General features: G+C 44.2%; 1 protein-coding gene across 2 annotated transcripts in view; it reads left to right on the top strand.

Moving 5' to 3' along the window:
* Window positions 1–19,068, top strand: part of me1 (malic enzyme 1, NADP(+)-dependent, cytosolic) — a 68,529-nt gene that overhangs the window by 10,687 nt on the left and 38,774 nt on the right. The window contains exons 2-4 of one of the 2 annotated variants that reach the window (XM_079164011.1): window positions 10,840–10,925; window positions 12,220–12,353; window positions 15,138–15,287. In XM_079164011.1, coding sequence (XP_079020137.1) covers window positions 12,223–12,353; window positions 15,138–15,287 — 281 coding nt within the window. In that variant the 5' untranslated portion in view covers window positions 10,840–10,925; window positions 12,220–12,222. The remainder of the gene's footprint in view (window positions 1–10,839; window positions 10,926–12,219; window positions 12,354–15,137; window positions 15,288–19,068) is intronic. The other variant, XM_079164010.1, reaches the window with a different exon arrangement.

Genomic DNA, 19,068 nt, shown 5'->3' with positions numbered 1-19,068 from the left:
CTCCCAGCGCTAGAATGATGACCCCAGACCAACAAGCCCCTCAAAAGGAACTAGAGGAAAAGTCAGAGAATCACAAAAGTCCTTTTAGATTCATCGTCATTGGTTGAGCCAGAAACTCTGTTAGATGTTGGAGATCTTTCACTGGATAAATCATGGACTTGCTGGTGGCATTAGAGCAAAAGTCCGGCCTTTGGTCATTAGAATACGTTGTCTATGAACCATGAATGTTATTGAACGTTGTAAAAAAAGTCATGGCAGTCCAATCTCAACCGTCAACTTAAGTTACTCATTTTATGAGTAACTTAAGTTGCTCATAAATAGCTAGTTACTCATTTTATTGCTCTTTTTACTCGTCTAACACAAGCGAAATTACAGTACTGCAGATTTGATGAGTCAAAAACACAATACAACTTCTTAGTTTATTGATTACCACATGTGATTACATCACATAATCATAGATTAATGGCTGATTGTGCATGTCTTTTTGAGTAGTTAATAGCTTTCTTGGCCTTCCATAGAAAAAGCTTTTACACTATTAGTTGAAGATGCTGAATGAATATCAGCAACATAAATGTCACCTCTCCCCTTTCATGTGCTGGTCTTTATTGCGGTTTTTTTTGCGTTTGTGTTACCATGAAGTTGTTACATTCATTGTGGCTATTTGTAATGGAATTTCCACTCGAGAGGGAACTTCCCTTTTTTAATACAGCGTAGGTCGAGGTAGCTCTGTAGAGTCTCAAGGTTCCCCTCAGTACGGCAAAGGAACCAACTCTCTCTCCTTCACTGTCTCTGACACACACACACACAAATACGCGCACATGCAGTCATGCACACACGCTAATGTACACCAGGCTGCGCAGTGTTTTCCATTCTTCAGTGCTACACCTGCAGGCAGAGCCCATAAATAAACCTCCCACTCTCTCTGTGTACAATTAGGATCCTTTAAGGAAATCTTCACTCTTACTTCTTAATGACAGAAAAACACTTAAAGTTGGCTCTCATAAAACGGTCTTTACCGAGCTCGTTACCGTGTAGTTTTGTTAGTTTACGGTCGGGTGCTGCATCGTCTTGGGGACAAATGGAAAAAGGGTGTGCTGTCAGAGGAGAGTTTAAAAAAAAATTTTTTTTAGGGAAACACTGTCTCACCTGTCATGTGTTGAACCAGAAAGCAGTCGTATGCGTCAGAGGGCAGAGGCCACATAGCGTATGATTCTCTGGCATGTGTGTCAGAGAGTAAAAGGGTCATTTGAAGGCCTCTTTGTTTGCTTTCATCTCCTCTGGAAACGAGCACAGACATCTCTGACCTCCATTGTCACATCGCTGCTCCAGACTTTCTAACTGCTTCTCTCAATGTCTTCTGAATGTTGAGAAGTTGGACCGTTCAGATTTGCTTTTCAGACTCTTTAGACGCACTCTGAACATTTTTCTTGAATTTACGACCTTTTTTTCCGTTGTTTTTGACTTCCGTGTGGACATGTGCCAACCATGTGCCTGGATGTGCTTCCCCTGGCTCTGCTTTCAGAGGAATCCCTGATTGAGCTGTTTCCAAAGCAAAGCCGCAGAGAGGATTCTGTTTGTCATGCTTGTCCCCCTGCCTTAAATATGAGCCGGTATAAGACCGGCCGTGGCTGTGAGCCGAGGATGCTCAATTATAGGGGGAGTGGGTCAGAAGAATCCGCACCGCCGGATGGGGAGGCGATGCGTATGGATCTAAAGCTGGTTGACAAGTATATATTGACAGCAGAATTGGTTAGCGAGGTCAGGTCGCAAGCTGCTGGGCTCGTGTTACTGTTCCGCTAAAGTAACCTCAGGAAATGACTTAACCTCCACTCACTCCAGGGACTCTACAACCTGGCTGCTGCTGCACCGCCGAAATGTGAATTCTTCTTTGGGAAAAGGCTTTACAAGGTTGTTATAGCTGTACGAGGACAACAGTATAAAAAGTCTGGTTCGACGATGTCACTCATGCAATCAGTTTATAAATTGTGTCCACACAATTGATGTTGACGTGTCCACAGAATGCACAGAGGCCTTTAATGTTGTTACAGTGAAGTATGATGAAAGGCATCTTTACAGTTTATTCTATGCTTTGGGTGACATGTGTCTTAATTGCCTTGAACGTGGTCAATTTAGTTTATTTTAAATTAATCTTACATACATCAGCCTGGTGCTATGAATGCTCACTAGAGAACCAAATGTGGATTAATACAGCACTGAAAACGGCCCTCAACAAAAGCCGTTCACCCCAGTTTGTCTTTTCAAAGAAAAGTTTCTTACATATATATGTTTATGAGATTCATTGACAATATATTTGTTGACAATATATAGAGTAAACAAGATAGAAGAAAGCCATTCTTATCCAATAAACATGACATCTTTGAGAATAAATTTTTTTCTTTTACATCCTCCTCTCTAATGTATGCGATGATGGAAAGGTCATCACGTAGAGCTATTTTGTGAATGCACTATATAGAGTCTGGTTATAGTTCTGTTATGTTAGTGCTAGTGCTATGCTAGTTATGTGGTTTGCCTCTGTGAGGCCGTGTATGAGCTGGTCCGTATCCACAGCAGGATGACTGTCCCAGGATGGACGGCCTTCTTATGTTGCTACCGTTTCCACTTGATCGCTGATGCCTGTAGGAGTTATACAGTGTAGGATGACCGCCACGGCCATTCGGAACAATGAGTGCAGTGATGCCGTTAGACTTGCTTCCTCAAAATCAGGAAATGCATTCCTGTGCAGCGTGGGCCCAATAAAAAAGATGGGGTTTTAGTTTTCCATGAAACCTGCATAATTTTCCTTTTTTGAAACCCAAGTACACCTTTGGACCGACTCCATATGTATAACCTGATTGATCGGCGCTGACACTGATCCCGAGACCCCCCATTGTATCGGAGATGTCTGTACGCCTCCATTCAGATTCATGGCTGCTGTGTGTTTTGCAGATCAAACGCATAGAGTGAGCATGGACACACACACACACACACACACACACACACACACACACACACACACACACACACACACACACACACACACACACACACACACACACACGTGCAGGAATATATGCACTCATTTTGCCCCTCTCTCCCTCTTTCTTCCCTTTTATTACTCCTCCAGCACACACTTCCACAGTCACTCTAATGTAAAAATGTAAGAAAACATATCGTACGTCACTAAACTGGGTCTGCCGCTGTGCACTGGAAACCATCAAAGAGGTTCAACACCTGCTTTGCCAGAAGGCGTTTTCAATGAAGCCGCTAATTACAAAGAAATTTCAAAATGTATGGATTGCTGACTTGTTGCCAGTCAGTCTGGTTACCTGTTTTATATTTATGCATTGTTTTCCCTGATTTCAACTTAAAGTTGACTTTTGCATTGTGAGATACTTTAACTTTAGGGGTGTTTACACTTTCCTTATACACGGGCAGACTGTTGTGTGTGTGTGTGTGTTTCAGGGTGGATGTTTCATGACCTATTTAAAGGTCCCTGAAAAAGATCTTTAACCAGACATCAACATGAACACCATTCAACTCCACTCAGTGTTTCAAATTAAAATTTCTCATAATTTTTCACTTGATTGGATGATTGGATTGATGCGTATCTAACTGGTCGTGATTGGTCGTTGGATGTATTTGACACAGCTTGCATGATATAGACTAGCCTATCTGATGACATGATTTTGATGTGCTCAGCTTCATATTGCCACCCACCGCGGTGGACGTGGGTTGAACACGTGTCCCGCTGTAGGAAAGTTCTCATGGACAACTGAAACAAGTGTGATTGTACCAAACAATGTTGCCTAGTGCAGCTTTAAATGATTCCTCTGCTTACAGCTCAAACCTCGCCACAGCATCTGTCTCTCTCTACGTGGCAGCACCAGAGAGGGGCTGAGCTGAGTGTGCCGGTGGTTCCTGGTCTTGGTGGTTTTGCTGTTATGTAACTGGCCTGGTCGGCTGGCTGATCTCAAGCCTAAAAAGGGCTGCGAATGCTGGTCCCGGTCTGAACGGTCTGCTTACGTCCAGTCTCCCCACCAGCCAGGCGCTGGCGGCCCGATCCGTTTGTCTTTGACCTTTTCATCGAGAGCGACCCCGCCTCTTTCTTTCCCGCTCTTTTCTTTGTTTTCTTTTTTGGTCACTCCTCACCCTGCTGTTTTGCTCATCTTTGGATTCTATCCTCTAATCCCTCACTATGATAACTCTGGGATGAATTCCTCTGGGCCAGCCGCTCTCTTTCCCCCACCAGCTGTTTTCACAGAGTCTAGACACACATGCCGATATTGATCAAACAAGAGGACGCCGCGGTGCGCTGCCGGACAAATGAGGACGTCGTGGAGAGTGGGTCTTCTGATGAAGTAGACTCTATGTTTGTGTGTGGGTGGGTTAATGAAGCAGGTTGTCTACCTGTGTGTACGCTCTTTGTGTGTTTATGAAGAAATTGGGCTTGAATCAGCATTAACATCCTGCTTTTAGCACGGCATGTATACGTGTGTGTTTGCATGTGTATGTGTGTATAAACACTGAAGCCAGGGCTGTGACTCAGTCTTTCCTCCAGCTTTTTGCCAGTGCGGGTCCTGAACTCATCAGGCGGCTTCCTGCGATAGCGAGCTTTTTAATTCAGCTTCTGCTGATTCTCTGCTTTCAGCGGTCTGTCCTGCCTGAGCTTTGAAGCTCTGAGAACAAAGATGTTTACGTGGGCATGCCTGAACCCTCAGAGCACAAAACCTTTTTTAACTTTCAGGCCACGTCCAAATCTCCATCTCGTTCCCTTTTAACATTATTTTCTGCCGATTGCAGCCGCTGATCAACTGAGAAGCTACTGCGCCGTACGCTGCACACGTCCAAACTGTAACAAAACAGTGTTCAGCTGGAGTCCTGGAGCAGTGCGAGGGAGAACACGTGGCGATGATAGTGGGGGTAGAGTGGATGGCGCTGATGGCGGCGTTTTATGGGAACAACCTCAGCAGTTTGGTCAGCTGCAGAGAGATCGCCGGTCGGAGGAGCTCTGACATCACCTGCACAAGTGAATCCAGACACGCCGGTCTATGGTGTAACAGCTGCGTGGGCGAGCTCAACCGCGGCAGACCACTTTCTCACAGTCCTGTTAAATGTTGCGTAAACGTCAGCCCCCCCCCCCCCCCCCCCCCCTACAGGTTTTCATTTAAAAATCTACTTTTATATTGGCAACCGCAGATGAGGCTCTAAATTTAACTGCCAGCACGAAGGTCACCCTCCGAGTGGTGACGCGTTACAGAATATAGAGTGGGCATTTATTAAAGGGGTCATTTCATTTTGTGGATTTTGATTTGTTCAACCTGCAGCTGTTGGCATGTCTTAGTGGCTTAATGCCAGTGATATGACCTTCCTTAAAAACCTTCTGTGTCCTTTAAAACACCCACGATCCAATTTTAATCCAGGCATTTCCATGATCTTGCCTGTAACTGAAAGTGATTGTAGCAGAGGTGTCAGCTCCACTCTGACTTATCACCATCGACTTGGGACTTAAGGACCTGTGCAGCGAATCCTGACATCAGAAGCCAATCCCGCTGCACGAGCATGTGTGGAAGGTGTGTTTGGCAGTGTCGGCCATTAAACATTTGATACTGGATCATTACATCCGAATAAAGACTTCCCGCGGTGTCTTTTTTCTTGTGTCGGCCCCCTGCATCTCCTGAAGAGCTACACTGTTAAATTCCGACATTTCTTTGCTCAATTTTGCTTTATTTTACTTTACTTGGACTCCACCCAGAAGTATATGCCTCGCAGAATTCATTTCCTGTATTCAAAATGTTGATTGAAGTGTTAACACCTTTTAAACCTCTTTATTGCGTTACAGTGTGACTGATGTGGTTCACCTGCTTCTACTGTAATGGGCTTACCCATTAGCTTCCTCTTTGTTCTGTTCTACCCTCATGAAACACCGGCACATTTAGATGCCTCCATAAATATTGTTGCCCTGAATCATTGAGTTGGAACATTTGAAAAAAAAAAAACACTGCGGAGGCGCTGACGCGGCATGAATAGGAGACGGATAAACGAGGGTTAAGATGGCTATCACTATACATCACTTTCAGCAAGTGGTTTTTGCCGATAAACAAGTCATACAAGAAGGCCATCTCTTGTAGTGCTTGGGCTCTGCCTCGCTATGAAAAGAGAAACCCTCCCCTCTCCCACACAGCGTTGAATAGAGAAGCGCTCTGTGGCCACACACGTCTCTGCCAGGCCGGATCGCGGTGCCAAACATTTGAGCCCTCTCCCTGTTGTAGGCCTGTGGGCTTTTGTCCCCGCGTCAGATCTGCCACTGCGGTCCAGAGGGGCTCAATGGGAAAAGGCCTCCCTGTCGTGTTGGGCTCAGGTCTCTCTCAATAGGGGTTGTTTCTCCTGGAGCAGGGGGCATTTCCATTGAAGCCGCAGCCGGGTAAACACTGGGAAAAGAGTGAGGCGTTTTTTTTTTTTTGATTTGGAAGTGGGAGTTGTGTGTCGGAAGGGGAGAGGACTGTGAGCAGGAAGATCTCCTCCTCGTCTCTTATCTGGGAATCTCACAAGCTGAATCAATCACGGCTTTGTGTGGAATTACATCATTTAAAAAAAAGTTTTACCCAGAAAGTGGAGAAGGCTTTTGAGGGTTTAACATTTTGGTTTTGAGTTTTTTCCTCGTCAGCACATTGACTAAATTGTCCCTCTAAACTAGTCATTTAGTCTCATGGAGTCACCGCGAGAGGAGGAGATGGTTTCATTTTCTTCCTCTGTGCTTTGCCACACTTTTGATATGATCTGCCATATTCCTACTGCAAAGATTCTCAAAATTGCATTGGAAATATTGCTGGACGAAATGCCTTGTGAGGCAAGGATGTAGTCCATAGTAGGTAATGTTGCAAATGAATGAATAGGTCGGCGTTATTGGTCGGATTTCTGGGATTTCGTGGGTGAGGACGCAGAGCTGAGAAATATAACGGATTACTTTGATAAACTGAATGATTTGAAAAGTACCGCAAGTACTTTTTTTGATTAAGTAGTTCAGCTCTATAGCATGTTTTCCAAATAACTCCCCCAACACTTCCCCTATTGCCTGAAACCTTATTGAAAACCTGTCACCCACCAGACAGCATTTGATTATTGTCAAAATATGTAAGTTTAATTTAGGTTAAAATGAAATGTTCAGCATCTGCACATTCCCAAGGCTCTGCGTGATGTAAATGTATGTCACTGCACAGTGTAGGAAGTCGCATCAGATTCCTTTACTACTCTTCCCCCACAGAAAGTGACATCTGAGAAAACATTTGAGAGTAGAGAAGTGTGTGAGAAATGTTTTAGAGCAGCGTTGATGTTGTGATAAGGAGCCTTCTCTTGTGGGCGAACTTAAACCACGCAGTGGCATTAAGGAATTTAACTCTCTCCAGATCAAGGACAAGTCCTGCTGTAATGAAGGGAGTGGCTCCGTAGACCGAGCTCTGTGCGGTTGTGGCAGATTGAAATGAAAAGGTCCGAGGTGGCAGAAATCTCGAAACCTTTTACGCTGGAGAGTTGCGATGAACCAACCCTTTGAACTCCCTTGGAAGCGAAGCAATGCAGTATTTATCAGATTCAAAGAAACTTGCCCTTTCATCTTTCTTGTTTGGGCATCTGGTGGACTAATGATCTCTTTCCTCTCCGCTGAGCGTTTTGGGGTGGGCACGGCAGCAGTCCGAGGTTAAGGGGTGGCACCGGCCGGCGGGGGCGGATTACAGGTTCGGGTTGTTACCGCGGCTTCTGGAACATGGAGCTGCGGGCGTCACATGTGTTGGCACTGGGTGCGGGCACTTCAGATGTGGTCGGGGACATGTGGAAGCTCTCTAGGGTTTATCCTGCCCGGCCCAGTTTAGGGCTCCTGAGGGGAGAGAGGGCAGGCATTACAGCAGTCAAACATCGAAAACCTGTATTCAGACAAACAAACACAGGGGTGCTTTGTTTGTGTGTGTGTGTGTGTGCATTTCTGTTAGCTTTCAAGTTTGGATGTGTGTGTGTGGGGCGGGGGGGGGGTGTATGTTTGTCACCGCGCTTTGGTTTTTGTAAGAATGTAAACCAAAAAGTACAGTCGAGGAAATTGTTGCCACTTGTTCTATTCGTGATTGATCAATCTCTGAATCTTCTGTTTGCATGTTTGGCTCGTTTTTGGTTCACACTTGACAATTGCAAGCCGACCCGAGACCGTTAACAGAACGAGTAGAAGGCTACAGATCTTTGCTTCTCGGGGAGCTGAACCGTCGGACTACATTTTAGGGTCATTTTCTGCCAAACGAAAGGAGGAAAAAATGCACTGCGTCCAATATTGTTGGTGTGAAGCTGTCGTAACATTTGAACAGTAAGCGGGAAAGCTCACCATTCCTGCAGTGTGTTGTCCCCAGTGTGTTGAGACAAAGTCCTTCCTTGATGCCTAAGACGTCCGACTGACGGACACATTGAGAGGACCTTGGGATTGAAGAGATTGGCAGCTCTATTTACACGCTGAGGTCAAGGGCGTCGCGAAGCCAACAATCAAGTCAAAAGGGATGTCAAAACTGGCGTCAACCGTTCCCACGCTTTCCCCGGCCAAAGTCTGCGAACCATGCAGCGCTGATCTTTCTTGCCGTGGAACCCCCGCCCCCTGCTCTTTTCTCCCTTCCGTCACCAGCCGTATCTTCAATCATGAAGTCACTCAGGGTTTCCCCTGTCTGGACGGCCGAGCTGCCCGCTCCTTTGTGGGGGATGTTAATTGGTCATTTTGGTCCCCGACTCCACGGATGGTATCTGTTTCTCATGTGACACTGGCAGCCTTTGAGGGCTCATAGAGCTGTGAGGGCAACTCTTTTTAAAGAGGCCTAAAACGCTTTCATTGCTCTTTTCATCTTTTCACCATCTATTGTATATGTTTTGTTCTTTAGACCACGTGACAGAAAGTAATGATGAGAGTAATTGATGGAAAACAACAACTGTCTTGCACAGCACCTGTTATTTCTTTTTTATGTGATATATATCTATATTGGTTATTTTTATTTTCTTTATTTTAAATACAAATGCAACAAGATTTTAACAAAAGCCCTCCAAACCCAGAAATTATTAAAAAAAAAATATTTTAAGGTTGTTTTTCCGCTCAGTGCCGTCATATTCGGAAGACACAAAGGTAATAACAAATAGACACCGCCCAAGCAGACACTGAACATGAAAACTAAAAAAACACAGCGGAGTTGCAGGATTAAGAGAGAGGAAAGCCGTTAGTTGTGGAACTCGCATGTGAGACAAAGAGAGGATACGGGCTTGACTGAGTGTTGTCAGTAAGCAAGAGTGAAAACAAATTTGAGTCTAAAAGTATAAAACCTGTCTGCTAATTACACAGCTCCATGTGTGTGTGTGTGAATCTGCAAGTAGCTTAATCTTTCGTGAGAGGGTTGTAAAGTAGAATTTAAGTATTTCTTTGAGGTACTTCTACCTCCATTGTTTCCATTTTATGCTGAGACGTCATCATACTTCAGTGTGAACTATTGCACCTGGTTTTAATGTGATTAATATGATATACAAGACACACAAGGAATACTTGTTGAATACATTTTGCTGATAATACCGTCTGAGCCTACTAATGGTAGACTAGTACGTTGCCGTTTGTTTGTGTTTTGTGGGCCTTTTTTTTCAGCGCGTTCAGGCTCCAATTGTCCCTCAGAAAGAGTCCAACAAAAATAATGTTTCTCAGCTAATGAAAGAGCAGCGTGAGCCCGTGTGAGGAATGAATCTCGTTTCATAGCCTCGTATTAAGCTCAGTATTTTAAGACTCTTCTCTCTCCCATGTGTCCCTCACGGTCAGCTGTGGCAGAGCAGCAGACCAAGCAGAGCGGCGGCGCATCGATGGAGGTGGGGGGGCCAGTTGCTGCTCCAAACGCACGAGGCGGGCGCCTGGAGACAGCAGCTGGCTCTCTGGAAAATAGAAAATCTTTTTTGATTATCGGGGAAGGTTGTAATTCTGAGCTGCTTCTGCCTATTTGAGGTCCGTTAAGTACAGACTGCGTCGGGCCGAGGCGAACGGCAGACGGATCGGGACTCGTACTTTGCCGAAATAACCGATGCCCTCTTTCTTAGTCCTGCTCACATGATTTACCACTGTCAAGTAGCTGACATTGTTTGTTTGAATTGATGTGTGCGTGTTCTGTGTAAACTCATGTCATTACTGATAGCTTGTAGACAGTAAGCAAACACAAAATCTGTTTCTTTAGATGCTCTGCCAAGAAAGGAAATGGAATTATTTCTTTCTCCTTATTCCCTCCTTTTTATTTTTGCATCATTTCCCTCAAGAATTACTGAGATTAAATCTAAAAACCCCCAGCTAGAAAGAGGTCTGCTTTTTTCTTTAACAAAATGTAACACTAATAAGATTTGGCAGCGTGCCTGTGGTCAGCGCTGATGCTTCTTCTTTCTACTTCCCTCCTAACAGTGCTTCTCGCGTGATCAAGCACATTCTTTTTGTTTTGTTTTAAACCTCAGAACCGTTTTAACACAACCAGATACACAGAGAGTGCCGGTGGCTTGGAAACGCTGTAAATTGCGGTGGCCAACAGGCCGAGCTAAGCATCCGTGGCCGTGATCCAAATCAGAAGAGGTTTACGGCGCAGCTTCGCTTCTGTCTCACCAGTCAGCAACAGTAGCTGGCATGTTGTGGCTGAGGTTTCTCCAGGTCGCTGCACTTTCATGGGCTTAGAGGAGATGGAAATGCCCACCATGCATCACTTGCAGAGAATAGTAGAGAATGCTGTTCCCATTTCAAATATGGACTCAATACTTGTTTTGGGTGATTTGGGGACAAATCTCCTCTTCTTTTTTTTATATCTGCAGCTGAAGTACCTCAGTCTCACGCTGTCACCGCTTCCCGATGTCACATCAACATACGACATTGTCTCCTCTGCTTAAGAGCCTCAAAGGTCAGAGGTCAGAGTCGACAGGGTAACAGGCTTGACACTAAACGTGTGCATGTTTTTCAATAGTCCCGTTCAGGGGTCTGGGGGGGAGAGATGAAAGCCAGTGTAGAGGTCAAAGTGAAGCAGGTTACTGGTCTTGACCTTGTTGTGTGTGGTTTTTGAGGATGTGCACTGGTGAAAGCGGACATCGCACCAGAATGCGAGCTGCCGGCGGCCCCACTGAGAGCAAACACCAAGGCCAAACAGAGGAGAAGTTTGACACGCCACCTCTCTCATCACTCAGGAATGTTTGAACAGAAACGATTGGTGAATATTTTCCCTCAATATGTAAAAGTTCAAACTGAGTTTTCAGAGGAGGGGGGTAAATACCGAGGGGAGTAAATAGACGCCTTTGTCAGCAGTAAATGGAATATCTGTTAAATAAGAAATAATGCATAGTTTAATCTTTAGAAATTGGATTTCATCACGGTTGCAACAATCTACTTCTTTGAGCAAAGTACACTTCTACCATGAATAGATCAGCTAAGTATTTTACACTTTTAGACGGGACAGTCCAGATCCAACATTTAAAGCAATATTTTTTTCAATATTTTTGCAATATTTCTGCATAATTTGGTGGTCAAAAGTCACTTTGACCTTACAAAACACATTTATAGCCATAACTCAAGAATCATTATGCTAATTGTGACAGTTTCACACAAATGTCTAAAAGGATAACGTTATGAAGTGAATACATTTTGCACAGACATGGTTGTAAACTGCAGCATGACTGGTTGGTGGTGGCATGCAACCTCGAGGCGGTTACTCTTATTGATCCATGAGGGGTTTTTATTCGTTAAACAAATGAGCCTAGAAAAGTGATTTCTAAGTCATGGAATCTGCAAAAGTTTTTTGGGGCTCATCATGGCAGTGAGCAATTTAAATGAATGGGCGTCATATTGGAATCCTGGAGTCTCAGCCGGTTGCCTGGCACCCTCAAGGTGATGACACGGCTCCAGGAAGTGACTGCCCCCACCCAAGTAATAGTCCCTGACAACCATTCTTTTTACAGATTACACAAATGAGATACAACGTATTCATTTGTGAGCTTTACAGGTGCTGGAGTAGAAGAGTAGTATCAATCGTGTCATCTAACTCGGCAAGAACGCACATTCTCCATTTTAATTCAATTGACAGGAATTTGTCTCAGTGAACTCACATAATCCGAGGTACCTCAGGACATAACATGGCCTTACTGGATCGCTGTTTGTGTTGGGATGGTTGGAGGATAATGGCGGCGGTTTGTGTGTGTCCGCAGGGCATGGCTTTCTCCCTGGAGGAGCGCCTCCAGCTGGGGATCCACGGCCTGCTGCCTCCCTGCTTCATCAGCCAGGACGTCCAGCTGCAGCGGGTGCTCAAGAACTACGACATGAAGAGGGACGACCTGGACAGGTGAGGCTTGCACAAACGCACCGACAGAAACCTCTACTTACTACCGCGACGTATCTTTCAATCAGAGTTGAATTTCAATGGATTCCGCAGAGGATTCGCCCCGTGCACGCTGGGAGTCCCTACATCTGGAAGCCTTCAAAAACACAAGAGGCAGATTAGCCATCAGCCCCCAGAGGTCTACACCCACCTCCTTACACCGTATATCTTACTAAACAGATCTCTCTCAGCCCCGTTCCTCCATCTCCTCCCTGTACTCCTTCACAAGTGTTTTTCTAACCTCCGCAGTGACCAAATGAAAACTTCAGCTCAGTTTTGCACGCGTCATTAGACAGAAGTGCTGCTAGCGTTATATAATGAATCCGCCTCATGCTAACATTTCAGCCTGAGCTCTTTGATCAACAAGACCGGGCCGGTTTCACTGCTTAATCATATGCAGAGTACTGGATATTAAATGGTCCTCTTATTCCAGTCTGCTCAGCTCGCTCTCAGTCAACCGCTCCATCAGCTGTCGCTCCCAATGTCGAGGACGAGCGAGCTGTTGGCGAGACAGGACTTTTAGGGTCAACAGTAACTACACGTCTTTTTAAAGGCCCCCTTCATTTTCCACCACCGTGGCAACATCACAGCATCAACATCTAGTCATTATGAGCTTGTCACTGCCGTTCCCATGCCCTATCAATGTCACTGACGATCCGTCTCCAAGTGCGTTCCAGCGTCGGGCTTTGGTCCCGCGGATTAAGGGCTGCTATTTGCCTGCCATTTCTCAAGCCTGCTGTGTTTACTTACAAGCCTGTTCTCCCACGCTGAATCCTTCTGTGGTGCTCACTGCTGGACGCCGTCATTTATTTTCTACCACCATAACTCATTCTATTTTAATCAAATATCTTGAATCTTGAATTATTCTGACACATTATGGCAAAGAGAAGAGCGCTGCAAAGCACATACGTTTATGATCTGAGATGATGGAGTGACTTAAGTACCTAATGTGACCGTCGTCAACAGAGGAAATGGATAATCAGAGGCTTTGCCAACCGAAACAGTGCAGCATGTAAAATGCTACAGCTGAGGGGAAAGCTTGTATCTAGTGAAGTTGTTAAAAAGCAGGAACAAGCTTAAAGAAGATGAGCCATTTGATCTCTGGTGCTGAACTAGATGAAGGTAGTGATAGATTATGTCCTGGCTGCTTCACTGGGTTGACTTTAAAGGAAACACTGCACTCAGTAAGTCAGCACGGATCCTGCTTTATAAAGCAGTGTGTACTGTAAATATTCCTGTTTCCTGGGTGCGGGCAGCTGCTCACGCCTTTTAAGGTTAAGAATGGAGAAAGAAATCTTCCTTAATGATCTGCCAGCATAATATCAAGCAATAGCACACAGCAGTAATATGTTAGGGTTCGATGTGGGGGATTTAATTATAGGTTTGTTTGCTGAGTCATAGCAGCTGAAAGCAACTGACTGACCGTGATGGGTGAAGTCATCAAAGTGTTGCAGTTCAAGCTAGTTGGGATCACAGTTCAAACTTTTGTCTTTGTGACTTTTCTTTCTTGAAGGTACATTGTGTAATATCTGGCTCCATGCTCCGAACAAACAGAGTCAGCTTTTCACTTCTACTACCGGGTCCATACAATCTAAATGTACAGTCATCTCATGCATGTATCTCATCTCATGCATCTCATGCATGCTCATTTCATTAGATTTCTCTGCAACACAATACAAAGACGTCTTTTGATGTAAAGTCAACACTGTAGCCCCTTCACATTCTGATGATAGTTTTAGTTCACTTTTTGAATGTTTATATCGTTTGATCAATAAAAAGTCAGAAAATTATGAAGAATTTCCTGAAGTCCAAGCTGACTTCTTCAAACCTCAAAATACTTTAATGTAAAAAAAGGAAAAATAGCAAATTCTTAGATTTGAGAAGCCGTTTGGCATTTTTCTTTCAGCCCAGGAGTTTGACATGAGGTTGAAAGTTCAAGTTAATGGACTAAAGAAATGACTTTCATATAAAAAACAAACATTTTCAAACATTTTAGGAACATATACAGTAGAAGCTACTTGATTCCACAAAGCATAATCACTCTATGGCTGAATTTCTTACAACTCCATACTGCAAGGCATACGGAAACCCTTCATGTGATAAATTGCACGTGGCAGAAGCTAATTCAGTTCACCAATATGAGAACAGTGCTCCTCAAGAGCAACTGTCACCACCGTGTATTGTGCAGCTGCGGTGGCCTAACCTATAGCAGGGAGGGAGCGTGCATGCTTTGTTTCCCTTCAACAAGAGGCACCTTGTGCTCTTGGCTTTATGGAAACTTCTCTGATTAGGAGTAGAGCCCTTTCTGGCGTGCTCCGCTTAATTTGGGTTGTATGCAAAACCCTCTGTTCCCGGGAAATCTACAGAACAAGGAGCTTGTGTAGGCTATCTGCTGGCCGATTTCTATTCCGTGTATTTATCCATTCATTTGGCTTTCTTTCCTTTCTTTTTTTCTCGATTTTTCGTAACCTCACTGCTTTTACTTTGGCTGGGTTTTTACAGTGTTGTATCCATCTAATATAGTCTCCATATAAACATACTCTCATACAGAAAACATTAACTGTTGCCTCTCTCTTTTCTCTGTGTTTCCTTGCAGTTCCAATCCTGCCTGGTACACCTCACACAAACACACAGATATGACCATCTGACTTTAATAAACCCCTCCACAGTTCCAGCAGGTTTGAGTCCTCAAGATGTTAAAGATTAACATGCTGTGTTTTCCTCCCTGCTCCTCCCTGTCACTCCCAGATATGTGTTTCTGATGGGGCTCCAGGACCGCAACGAGAAACTGTTCTACCGGGTGCTGTCGTCAGACATCGACAGATTCATGCCCATCATTTACACCCCCGTCGTGGGTCTGGCCTGCCAGCAATATGGACTGATATTCAGAAGGCCGAGGTAAGACACACTCCTAACATTGACTTATAAAAAGAACATTTTCATGCAGCAGTGCAAAATTACATCCTCTCATTCCCCACTGCTGTGAACGGGCAGAAGGCCAAAAGGAAGCTGGTGATACTTTTTTTACCACTTTGATTTACCAAATCAAGTCAATCTTCAACCACTCAGTTATTACGTTTTAGGATTTGGGTCCGTTTAATTGTTTTTTGTTGTGGCACTTGGTATCAGCCAGCATTGTCATATTCTGCTGGCTGTGTGGTTTCAATGTTTCACTGCTTTTGGCATTTGCACCAATCACAGCCCACTTGTTCATATATAAATATTTGGACATGAAGAAGTTCTGGACTGTCGTGGCATGGCTAATCTCACGTTCTGCTGCAGCAAACTTCCTAATATTTTGGGTGTTCCGCTATGACTGCACGCTCGAGGACCTCTCGTGGTTGCGGTCACTCACACTTTCTCTAAACACCTTTTATTGGCTGTTTTATACTGCCGTTGACGGCCTGCCTACTCCTAATTCACCACTCTTAACCGGCCACGGCCAGTTGGCCATTTCTCGGTTGTATTCATTCAATCGCACAATACAGCAGTGGTAGTTACAGACACACCTGAAGGAGATCTGCAAAATGTAATGTTAGTTGGGTTTAGTTACTACACAGAACATTAACATCCAGACTGTGAAGGTCGGACTAAAACAGTAATGTTTTTTCCCCCAGAGCTGTCGAAACTGAAAGCCGTGTTTTGAGTCTGAAAAAGTCCACATTTACATGAGCTAAACAAATTTGATGGGGCGTGAATCTGATCAGGACCAACTCTTTACCCAAACCTTTCACTTTACAAGCATATCTACTAAAGCTACAGCGAATTGTCCAATTATTTGATGTATTGCATTGAAACCTGAAGCTCAAGCACTCTTAAAGCATGTGTACGTTATGTTGGAATCGGTCTATGAATTTCGAAATCCGAACCCCATTTGGAGGTTGCGGTAGCTCTCTCAGCTGGAGTTTGGTTAAACAGCTCAACTCTAGGCAAACCGCTGTACGCTGTAGAAATCAGTTTAGGGTTCACCTTGAGTGGATCTGGCTCTGCTCCTAGCAGACAGGCGTTGGTCTCTTTTCCTCTTCGACTGCAAACGCACTTTCACGCTCTGTCTCACACACACAGACACACACACACACACACACACACACACACCTTCCTGCTAGGAGTGTTTTCCTTCAAATAGGTTCATCAGGTCCAAGTTTCCCACTATCTGGCAGTGACACTCCCTAAGCAGTTGCTAATCGATCTTTAGTTGATAGGGCTTTCATTCTACGTGTTGCATTCAGGACCGCACTCTGTTTAACTTGGCCCTGCCTCCCTGCGTTTAACCTTATATGCAGGTGGTTACAAGTGTTGGGTTTTTCTTTTACTCTAATAATACTGATAGGAGAAAGACCACCCTAGTCAACTGTCGGTTAAATGTGCTAACGCTCACTTACTGCTGTTTGCTATTATCCTTGACTCCTTTAAGTACCTAAAAGGATACATATAAGCCGACAATCCCCACAGCAACCTACAGTGGTTAGCTATTGTTTGTGGCCAGCAGGCATTTCACTAGCAGTGATGAATATTGTCTGAAACAAACTAGCTACATTTTGACAATTGGGCATAATTTAGCATGATAAAACCATACTAAAATAACACTGGTAACTTCTTAAGATGGTATCAGAAATATGTCAGTCCCAGTATTTTCCCCTAGCGTGCATCCACTCTTCAGTAGTTTTTAAAAACACTTTATTCAACAATGGCCTTGTTTACTTTGCTCCACAAATGCTTTTGATAACTGTGAAACCTCAGTTTACCTCATTTTGTCTAAGCAGTTTTATTACAAATGCCTACCATGGGTGCATTTCAAATAACCCAAGTTCTCCCATGCACATAGCTTTGTTTTCCGCCAGCTCCCTGCTTCCCATCCCTGCAGAACTATGTGGAAAATATTCCTAGCATGCTCCCTTCCTCTCACACTGAGCTGACTGGAGGAGTCATTTTACTCACTCCCTCAAAGTCACAGCACAGCGGCCCACGGCCTGCTGCCAGAGGCCCCGGGGTTGGAAGTTTGGCCTCTAGGAAACGTGCATCAGCGGGGTCACTTAGCAGAACACACCGGGGACACGGCCGACCATGTTTGACAGATGTAGCGTTTTCTCTCTGCTCACCAATGAGAAAAGGGAACAAGCTGAGACCTTGATACATATAAGTCTGCATTTATTGCATCTGTAATATCTCGACAACTATTTGAAGGATTGCCATAAGATTTACAGATCCAGATCCATGGTCCCCAGAGGATAAAGTTCACCAACTTTGGTGATCCCCTGACTATTCTTACTGCCACCATGAGGTTGCATTATTGTTGTTTTTATCGAAATGCCCCAATAGCTATTAGATGTATTCCACTGAAATCTTCTACAGATGTCCATGGTGGCCAGAGGATTAGTCCTAACAAATTAAGTGATCCCCTGACATTTCATCCAGCGCCAGAGGGTAACTGTGGATGAGTGGATCGTCACCCACAGAAGGATCGTCCTTCAATCGGAGGATTAGTGGTTTGATTCTCGGCTCCGCTAGTCGAACGTAATACACAATACTCTTATGCGGAGTATGAATGATTAGTTAGAGTTCTGATGGACATGATAGCCCCTGCCATCAGTGTATGAATGGGTGGGAATGGATGATTGATAACATGTAGTGTTAAAGCAAAAACACATTTCTAGTTGGAAGAAGCGCTATACAAGTCCATTTACCACCAGCAAGTCAACATTTTAATCCTGTGAGTCCTGTGAAATATCTCAGCTAAACATTGTGTACAGATATTCATGGATGCATTATTATGACTTTATTGAAGGGATTGCCAGTATACCAATGCCCCCCCTCAGAATACATTTTATTAACTCTGTGGATCCCCTAACTTTTGGTCAAGGGCCTTCATCAGATCAACATTTCAATTTGAATAATTCTTGTATAATAAACCAAATACCTTTTTGTTTTTAGTGCTAATTAGCAAATGTTAACATGCTAAACTAAGCTGCCTAATAAAGTGAACATAATTCCTGCTAAACATCAGTTTTATATGCATTGTCATTGTGAGCATGTTAGCATGCGGACATTTGCATTTATCTAAAAACTGTTTCCAAGTACATCCTCACAGAGCAGCTGGCATGGCTGTAGAGTCTGTTTTGTTTGATATGATCTTGACCATAGACTGTGTGGTTTGTAGACTGCTGTTTTCAGGTCTCAAGGTCAGCGTTTTGGCCGATGCCGCCTTGGTTTTTGGCTGTCACCATCTTGGTTTTTAGCCGTTGTCATCTTAGCTTTAGGCAACCAGAAGTGACACAAGAGGGTGGAGATACGCACAACCGAAAGCTGAATAAGACATTTTCAGGCGATCAAATGTTAACTTTCATGAACTGAAAACACGCTCTGAAAACGCAGACAACTCCCAGACCGGACAACGCCGTACTAGCATCCTGTCACCAACTAGGTAGTCTAGCCCTAAAGTATGAACATCATGCTGCACCGAAGAAGACTTGAAACTAGCAATTGAGACCATAAACTTGTGTTTAGATGTTAACTGAGGTAATAAATCAAGTGAGAAGTAGAGTCATTTACTCATTGCCTTCTATACAATTAGACTTCTTTTTGCAACCGGACGAGTCACTCCTTTATGGCCATTAGAAAGAATTTGAGTTTAAGCACTTCCACATTGGCTTCATTTTTCAGAACGGTTGCCGACTGATCT

Source organism: Pholis gunnellus (assembly GCF_910591455.1).
Source record: "Pholis gunnellus genome assembly, chromosome: 8".
NCBI classification, from domain to species: domain Eukaryota; kingdom Metazoa; phylum Chordata; class Actinopteri; order Perciformes; family Pholidae; genus Pholis; species Pholis gunnellus.
The sequence above is the reverse complement of the archived record's forward strand: the minus strand, read 5'-3'. Positions and strand labels throughout refer to the sequence as shown.